This window comes from Pelodiscus sinensis, chromosome 9 (assembly GCF_049634645.1).
Source record: "Pelodiscus sinensis isolate JC-2024 chromosome 9, ASM4963464v1, whole genome shotgun sequence".
Classification (NCBI taxonomy): domain Eukaryota; kingdom Metazoa; phylum Chordata; order Testudines; family Trionychidae; genus Pelodiscus; species Pelodiscus sinensis.
In genome coordinates this window covers 39,739,185-39,748,696 of record NC_134719.1, presented here as the reverse complement: position 1 = coordinate 39,748,696, position 9,512 = coordinate 39,739,185, and the positions used below count along the sequence as shown (strand labels likewise).

The 9,512-nt window shown below is 45.1% G+C and overlaps 1 protein-coding gene across 2 annotated transcripts; it reads right to left on the bottom strand.

The window, feature by feature from the left end:
* Positions 1-1,607: 1,607 nt before the first annotated feature.
* Positions 1,608-9,261, bottom strand: S1PR1 (sphingosine-1-phosphate receptor 1). Of its 2 annotated transcripts, XM_025182954.2 has the most exons (4): positions 7,740-9,261; positions 6,910-7,062; positions 5,774-5,910; positions 1,608-4,411 (listed from the first exon to the last, which is right to left on the bottom strand). In XM_025182954.2, exon 4 carries the CDS (start codon positions 4,264-4,266, stop codon positions 3,124-3,126), a length of 1,143 nt encoding a protein of 380 aa, XP_025038739.1. In that variant the 5' UTR covers positions 4,267-4,411; positions 5,774-5,910; positions 6,910-7,062; positions 7,740-9,261; the 3' UTR covers positions 1,608-3,123. The 2 variants fall into 2 exon arrangements, with proteins under 2 accessions (XP_025038739.1, XP_006119864.1); XM_006119802.4 differs by lacking the exons at positions 5,774-5,910; positions 6,910-7,062; positions 7,740-9,261 and adding an exon at positions 4,883-5,009.
* Between the last annotated feature and the right edge of the window lie 251 nt (positions 9,262-9,512).

Here is a 9,512-nt window from a genome sequence, read left to right as displayed (position 1 = left end):
AACATTCGGGACCACCCATTCAAAGGTGACCAGAAAGGCATCAAGGTCATCAGAAGGAGCCTTTTTAGAGAGGCTGAACCCCAGAGGGTGGGTGCTGTTTCCCTCTGGTGGACTCACCAGTTTCTGGAGGGGGAAGAAGCAGGGGCTAATTAGGTGTTTTTTCACCAGCACCCTGCCCTAGACTGATATGCTCCCATGTACAGAGGGTTAGTAAGAGGCCAACAGATCACTTTCTATTTACTGTATTAGAACAGTAATAGCTAGTGGGCCTCAACGAAAATTGGGCCCCCACTGTACAAACACATCATGAGAGACAGTCCCTGCCCCAAAGAGCTTACAACTTAAATAGACAAGCCAGACAAAGGGGAGAGGGGGTGACAAGGGGACAGCAAGGCAAAATTACTTGCCCATGGCCATACAGCAGTTGGACATAGAAGCTAAATCTCCATCAGTTGCTTAATCTATTGGACTGCATCAGTTCTCATTCTGAGGACTTAAGCAGTGAATATTCCTCATTCCAGCCCTTTGAATGATGGGTTATGGGAATAAATGAGACAGAGAGGATTTAGCTTATGTTTCTTATGGCCTATCTGTACTCTACCTCACTGGCAGAATGAAGGTCGAAGCCAAGAAAAGTTTTATCTTTCGCACAAATACAGATGTGACATTTTTTCCAGCTTTGCTTGGGACACTCATTCAAAAGCCTAGGAAGTAAGTGTACATTAAATCATTCCTTCCGTACAGGCAGACACACGGAGGGAAATTCCAGTCTGTTTCCACTCTTTTGTTTTCAGGGCATTTTTGGAATTTCCTTCAGGAAGTGAGAGGTTCTGACCTAAAGCCTTCCTCGGTTAGTAGGCTCCAGTTTCCCACAGTAAACCTTGCACAGAAATGACGTACTGTATAAGAAGGTGAGGTTTATCTTTACACCCCAACTGTATCCTGTATAAGCTCAATGAAACTTTTAAAGTATTACCTCAGGAGAATGGCAGCAATAGGGGAAACAAAAGAGTTGAATCTTGAAATACAGTAGTTACTCAAAAACATTGGCCAGATCCTCTGCTGAAGAAATCAGTAGAGACATTGATTTCCACCACGTGAGGTTCTGACACTATATTTTAAATATAAACGTTCTTGATGTGTGTAATAAGCTCAGTACAAAATTCATAACTTGTTTAACATTTCCCCCTGTGTCAATATAAAAATAAATCATAATATGGGATTGGTTAATATGTATGTTAATTTATAATCATGTTCTCCTAAATTACACGGTATTTTGTTCTGAATAGTAATTGCAGTGGTGTTTCCACCTCTCCATTATTTGCCATAGTGAAGTTTCTTGCTCCAGAGCATAGATATATCCAGGTTTTTTACTGGCACCCATCATTTTACCTTTGGAGCAGCTTAACACTCATGATCTTGTATCCTCATAAATAAAGGTATCATTATGGTTCTAAGTCCTTAATTGAATAGAAATATCATGCAGAATCAGCTTGATCCAATGCCTCTTGAAATCAATGTGACTCTTTCCATTGACTTCTCTGATCAATAAATCATGCTCCAGATCTTGATGATAGTACAAAACAAACAAAAAAGTGATAGCAGGATCTTAAAAAAATCAGTTTATTAATGTTTAGAAGTCAATAAAGCTATGTGCAAATTGAACAATAAAAGTCAGAAACATTTTAAATACTATTTTTTAAAAACAAAGAGAAAATCAGTTTAATTGCACTGGAAATCACACTACAAGGGCAACATTTTTACAGAAAAACATTTCTATGTTTCACCAATAACTGTACATTAAGCAATTGTTCAGCTACCCTGATACATTTTTTATTATAGTAATGTTCTAGGTGTTGGAAGACTTCTGCATCTCGTTAATTATATACATTGTACACATTCAACCCCATTAACACAGATTAGAAAAATACCATAATAGAAACATTCAATTTAAATGAAAGGTATTTTTTATGTGAATTGATAAAATACAGACATCTTTGCTGAAATTGTGAACATTCTAAAACATAGAAAACAAAATAAGTTTTCCTGTATTTTGTTATGGAAGTGCATTTTTATGTCATATCACCAGTCATTTCACTTGGACTTGCGAAGGTCCTTTTTTATTTCTCTGAATTTCATGGTATTTTATATAGATTTTCTAATCAGTGGAAACACTGTGAGCCAAAACCTGAAGGTATTTTTCAGTTTTCACTTTGTCCTTACTTAGGCAAAACTCCCATTGATGCCAGTAATACTGGATACCAGCTTGTCAAGTATCACATGTTAATGAGAAAATGAACTGTAGGTTTATCCTGCAACTTTTAGGGTCATATAATTTATTTCATACTAAATGTAACCAATCAATAGATCTATGAGGCCAAATGCTATTCTGAGTTCCTCCCACGCAACCCTGTTGACTTCTTTGGGGTTATATGAGTGCAATTGAATGCAGAGTCTGGCTCATGATCTGAAAAGTAATATGAAATTTCAGCACAACTTCACAGAATTGATCTTGCAAAAGAAAAGCTTTGGACTCTGCGGATGAAATCTTATTACATCTAGAAGCTCAGGAAAGTGATGCCAACCTACGGTTATCCGTTATCTAGATTACATTGGCTTAGTCTCTTTCCTGCTGTGTACCAAATGGCAAACACTTGTGACTCAGGATAGCAGAGTCATCCCTCAACTTGGTACAGAAAGATCGTTTGTGTCAGGGCTTTTTCTGCAAGTAAAGAAATAATAACTTCACATTCTTTTCACATACAAAAAAAAAATCACTTTCCCACCTTCCTCCTCCTCCTCTTTCATGCCTGCACGCACTCGCAAACACACGGCACCATTCCACCTAAGCATCAGTCTTTCCGAGTTAGGAATACTCCTGGCAATCCTAAGTCTGCCTCAGTGCAAAGACAAAACATGCTCCAGAAGGAAATAGTTTCAAGCCAGAACAGTCTGTGCCACTTCCTGTACTCCACCCTTTGCAAGTGCCCTGCTTGCGTCTTCAGAACTAAAGCTACCTTGCTCACTTAGGCCACCTTTTTGGAGTTGATACAGTGAGCAGGTGGCTTCTTGTCTGTAGGGTTTCAAAGGGGAGGCTTTGAAACGTGCCCCCAATGGATACCTCTAAGAAGATGAGGTGACGTTGCCTGAAGACATGATTGTCTCTGGGCAGTCACCCTCATCCTTTTGGGGGTGGGAGGAATTGTCGGATTTGCTTCGGCTAAACTCCATCCCTCCAATAATTGGCCTCTTGAATTTGGCCCCAGAATCTGCAGAGGGGCATTTGCAGCAGCACAGGATCTTGATGAAGGCCCTACGCATCTCTTTGTTGGTCAAGGTATAGATGATAGGGTTCGTGGCTGAATTGAGCACAGCCAGTACTAAGAAATACTCTGCTTTGAAGAGGATTGAACAGGCCTTCACTTTGCACCCCACGTCCAGCAAGAGCAGGATGAACAAGGGACTCCAGCAGGCAATAAAGGCACTCAGGACAATGATCACTGTTTTGAGCAAGGCTAGTGATTTTTCTGAGCTCTTCGTGGCTTTGGAAAAGTTTTTACGAAACGTCAGCCTGCGGCTCCTAGTCCTGACCATGGAATAGATCCTGCAGTAGAGGACGACAATGGATAATAAAAGCCCAGTGAAAACGGTGGTGCAAAAGAGAATATAGTGCTTATGGTAGAGGGGCAGCACAGTGGAGCAACTGTGCAGCTGGTCGAGACAGTTCCAGCCCATAATAGGGAGCCCCCCTAGTATCATAGAGATGACCCAGCAGGCGCTGATCAGGAGGAAGGAGCGGAAGCTGTTGCTCCCATTGTGGAGTTTCATCTTTAGCATGGTGATATACCTCTCAATGGCAATGGCCAGCAGGCTGAACACAGAGGCTGACAGAGCCACAAACATGCTGCCTTCCCTGACAAACCACTGGGCAGGGGTGAGGCTATACGTTTTATGTCCAGATAACAAAAGGTTGGCAGTATAAGCCACCCCAGCCAGCAAGTCTGAGAGAGCCAAATTCCCAATGAAATAGTACATGGGTCGGTGAAACTTCTTGGTTTTCCAGATGGTCAGCAGGACAAAAATGTTCTCTAGGATGATGAAGCAGCAAATGATGATAAAAACCACTGATGTCACTTTTATTCCACTGTCCGCCTTTTCATTTAGCTTCCCCGTGTAGTTGTAATGTTTCTTAATGATTTCAGAGTTGACATAATCGCTGACAGTGTCATTTAAGATCTTCTTCTGGCGGCTGCTGGTGGAGCCCATGGTTCCCAGCTAAGCGACACTTCTCCAGCCACCCACCAGAGGGTGAAGTCAAGTAGAAACCTCACCAGCCACCCTTGAGGCAGTATCTTTGAGGTGGAGGCGCCAGTGTTTGGTACTCCCAGGAGTAGCCTCAGACACCACAGCCCTGAAGCAGAGGCATAAACAAAGCAAAGAGTCAGAGGAAAGTGTGCAAACAAGGTGGCAAAATGAAATCAGTGTAAAATAATCTGTTCATTTCACTACGTCAGGCTTACATATGAGTACATAAATGAATCAGTCAGGACCATTCATCCTTCTCCACCCCACCAAGTAAAAAATGGCTCAGCAAATGGAACAGATAAAGCTGATCTGATAAACTTTATTTTCTTTATGCAGATTTGCACTAATAATTAGACAGCATTAGGGTTTGCACTGTTCGGATCTCACCAGCTCTCAGGCTAAGCCAGTGGAAAAAACAAGGTCCATCTGTTTCTCTCAATTCCTCAAACTTTTGATATAGGTAATACATTTTAAAAGTTCAAACTTCAGAAAGAAAAGACCTTGATTTGTTTTAAATGGAACTGAAAATTCACAAAATAAGCCTGGCATGAAAATCACTTGACTCAAACGACCTCACTTGTTTTTCCGCTATTAAAATTCAAACATTGTTGAGAAAGAGAGGCAGTTTTGCAATTGATTGATGCCATCTTAAGAAGAGATAAGGAGGTGTGTGTGTGTGAGAGAGAGAAAAGGGTGTGTGTGCGTGTGTGTGTGAGAGAGAGAAGGGTGTGTGTGTGTGTGTGAGAGAGAGAGAGAGAGAGAGAGAGAGAGAGAGAGCAGGAAAGCTGCCCCAATCACTTCAATTTGACAAAATCATCCTTTACAAAAGTTGTTGCCAGCATAAAACTCAGGAAAGCAAATCAAATTAGAAAACTCCCTGGAATAAGGGAATGGGCAACTGTCTGTTTGAGTATAAACACCAAAGTGTAAGTTCATCAGGCCATATCAGGGTGGGAGGAAAATAAAATCAAATTGGCTGTGCTAAAAACGCAAGGAAAGCAGAAAAGATTATGGAAATGGAGAAGCGGCCAGTGGAGTCCCAGGTGCCTACTACGCTGTCCAAGACAGATCTAGTGGATGCTCAGACCGGTACTTCTCCTTTCAATTCTTGATCTCACTACCACAGTTGGGGCGTTTTACTGCGAAGGGTTCTTTGCCTACTGGCCAAACCCAGCTGAGGAGTTGACAGCTGCTGCGGACACGAGCTAGTCTTCCCCCCTCCGAAGGAGAACCACAGAGCACAGCCTGGGGCTGGACGCGCTCCTTGGAGGCACTTCCACAAGAACCAGAAGTAACAAACCAGCACCTACCCCAGGGGAAGGCGAGGGGAGCCGGAGCTGCCCACGCAGAGCGCTCTGGCGGCAGGAGCGCATCCTTTAGGCTGGGAAGGCTCAGCCCGATGGCTGATTTCTAAGTGTGTGGGTGGGGGGTGCACCCCAAAGCGGGGTCCCTAGAACCCAGGGCTTACCTTGCTCAGGCAGGAGGATTCGCTCTCTGCGGCCGCTGCTTTGCCTGCGCTCGGCATCGCGGCTGCTCCGGAGCGCGCAGAGCTCGCATAACAAAGCCAAGTTTCCTTTTACTAATGGTCCCCACCCCGCGGGTTTTCTGCGAAGGAGACTTGTTAACTCTTTGGTGACCGCAGCCTGCCTGCCCCGCCTCTGCCCCGCCGGGCTGCTTGCCACCCAGCCCCGGGAGAGGGCTGAGTCCTAGGTGGGCTGCGGGACCCGAACTGAAGCCGTTCAACCAGAGAAGCGCCAGGACCCCTGAGTTTTGCCAGGCTCAGCTGCCCCCTCCTACCCTCTCTCCTTGCCTTGCGCCTGAGGCAGCGCTCGGCTGCCAGCAGGGAAGGGCTAAATCCCACCTCCCTCCTGCTGCAGTTGTGGCTGTAGTTGTTGAACACAAAACGCTGGTGGGAGCCCTCGCGGGGGAGTCACTCCGGCGCTGACTTGGTGCAAAACCAGGCTAGCCTCTTCCTTTGCCTGGTGCCCTCAGATTTCGGAAAGTCAGCGGCTGGGGAGCCCCGAGATTTCGGCCAGAGGAGGTGGAGGGAGACCCCGCACTAAATGACTTCATCCCAAAGGACTTAACCCTGGAGTGCCCAAAAGACAGTTCGCCCACCTTCTGGGGACCCCCTGCGTCAGGCACTGGGCGAAGCCACCACCTCTGGGATCCGTGCTCCAGGGGGACACCAGTTCCCCACAGGGGGAAAGGCTGTTTGCCTCACGTTGGCTTGGCACGTTTGAAATACCTGTCCAGGTACCCACCTTGCTAAGCAAACTGGATGGAGCTAACCCAACCTGCTGCCAGGGAGGTAGGGCAGGAGTGTGGTGTGGTGGCCCAGCACCTCAGCTACCCTGGGAAAACAGCAGTGTGGCCAGGGGAAACCCCTTCTTTAGCCCCTGCAGGCAAAGGATGGCACCACAGGTCTTTTGCCCTTTCACTGGTGCGTAAGGAATGTCACAGCAGCAGTTAGGATCCCCCAACCCACCATCCACTCTTCTGCCACTAACAGTAGGATAATGATGGCTGAAGGGGGGACTCCCCTCTTCCACCTGCAGGTACTGGCAGGCCCCTACAGCTCCAGGTGTCAAGGCCAAGACTCACCTGGCTCCTGAAAGCAATTGGCCTCTTTGATCCTGTACAATGACAGGACACTGACCCTAGGGGTCACAGGTTTGGGATTTAATCCATTTGGGATTCTTGCAAATTCAGCCTTGACTCTCATCTTCTCCCATTAATTTCAAGGATCTACTTTTCCTGTGGAAGCCAAGAAGAGAGGAGCCTGGGTTTCAAACTAGGATTTGTCACAAATGAAAAGGAAACACCAGCATCTCTTCTGTTCTTTCACCACAAGAGATGGTGAGGGGAGGAAGGGAGGATGGGAATTTAAGAGGTAAAGAAATCAGTATAACAATGATAGAGGCCATACCAAAATATTGTGACAGTGTGCCCTATGAACGTCAGGGTGTGTGCTTCTGTTTCAGCTGTGGATTTTTAAAATAACACTTCCTGCAGGCTAGTGGCATGACCACGTTCTGGGTAGCTAACAGAACTTGAGATCTGACACAGACTCCCTGTGTAGCCATAAGCAGGGCACCTAAATTCATTGTGAATCAGATTTCCCATCTCTCTCTATATATAAACAATACCTTTTAAACTTCTCTCATGGGGCGTGCATGGTTGGGGGGAGGGGTCAGGGGGTGCAGCACATCCTGAGGAAGTTGTGAAGCATTTTCAGTTTGCAAAATACTAAATATTTTAAATGTATTATTAGTACTAAAAAGCAGTGACTGGAGTTGAGATAGTTGGCTGATACTACATGGAGAGAAGAGTGAATGTGTGTGTGAGGGAGAGAAAGCGTAGGTAGGGTTTACTCACTCTTTTAAACTTCTAAAAGAAATACTATTCTTAGCATCGGGAATATTAACCCTTACTTGGCTTGTCACTGTAGCGCACTCCCTCCCTTGCACTGTTCTCTTTACTCTCACTCCAGATCTAAATATAAAAGAAATACAATACACAATAAGATTTTAATAAATTTGTTATTTTATTTCATAATTTTGCAATTCAATTGGCATTAGCACGGCCTCACAGACCAGAGTATCTGAAGCTTATCTACTCACTGTCTTTTTTTTTTCCTCCACTTCAATTTTTTTTCCTTCTCCCCCCTCCCTCCTTCTCTTATTTATTCTTGGATCTGGACTTCCAATACTCTGGTCATCTGAAGAAGTGGCTCGTGCCCACAAAAGCTCATGATACCATCTATATGTTGTTAGTCTTTAAGGTATTACTAGACTATTAGTTGTTTAAGTTTTTCCTGTTACAGACTAATTTGGCTACCCTATGAAACTTTTATTTATATTGATAGTCTTATTTCAATTGCTCCACACCTCTTTCTGAATGACTCAGATAAAATTGTACTTTTTGTGTTTTTTAGACTGGAGGAAAATACAGCCGTTAAATTGCAACGGTCAGAGAAGGCATGCAAAAAATAAATCATGTTTGAGGTTGACATATGCATCCCCTTTTAACTGCCTGACATGCACAAGTTGCATATTTTAGGGCTACCCCTAATTTGGCTTATTTATGAAGACAAGTGGAAGTGAGCTAATAGGTATCTTTAAATGTATGCCCGTTCAGGAAATCCATTCTCACATAACTGTGCTTTGAGGTAGCGGTACATGAAAGTACACGTGGAGGGCTGGATGACTCAGGATATCTTTGTAGTGAAAGACACAGACTTTCATTTAGGTATCTGGTTAAAATCCAGCTTAATATGGTCCTGACTAAATGCTGCCATCATCTGATTGACAAATCAGTGACCTGTGTAAAATGGCTTGGTAATCTCAGTCCAGTTCCCAGGCATCATGTGCGGACATCACAAAATCCAGCAATACTGGTTAACCATTCCTACTTGTCATGTTGGTGGCAGCTCTACAAACAACAAATGGTACGTGCAAGGGGAATTACCCCCTCGCCCTTTCATGCCCATTCCCATTCTTCCTAGAACAGGCATGAGTCATGGTAGCTCTGGGTATGTCTACACTACAGCGCTAATTCGAACTAACTTAGTTCGAATTAGTTAATTCGAACTAAGCTAATTCGAACTAACGCATCCAGACTAAAAAACTAGTTCAAATTAGCGTTTTCCTAATTCGAACTAGCATGTCCACACAGAGTGGACCCTGAACCAGGGTTAAGGATGGCCGGAAGCAGTGCCAGCAGGGCATCAGATGAGGAGTTAGAGCGTGGAGCTGCTGTCTCAGGCTAGCCGAGGGCTGTGCTTAAAGGGACCCGAACCCCACCCCGGACAGACAATTCTCAGGGGTGCCCCGCTTGCAAAGCAGTCCTGGCTTGGCTTGCCTGGAGTACCCAGACTGGGCACATCACAGCACTCGGCCATCAGACCGGCTGCACTTGCTGCAGGCTGCCATCAGGGGAGAGGGCGTAATTGGGGGGCTGCAGGAGAGCTTCCACCCCCAGAAACCCGCAGAGCCAGCCCAGTCCTCCCCATCAGGGGCTCGTACCCCATTCCTCCCTCACCTCCTTCCACTTACCCCTCCCTAGCCTCCCTTCCTGATGTACAAAATAAAGGACAATTATGTTCAAAAATAGAATCTCTCTTTATTGAACAAAACTGGGGGAGACTGGGAAAAGGAGGTGGGAGAGGGGAAGAGAGAGGGGTGAGAGAGGGGAGGGCAACTACA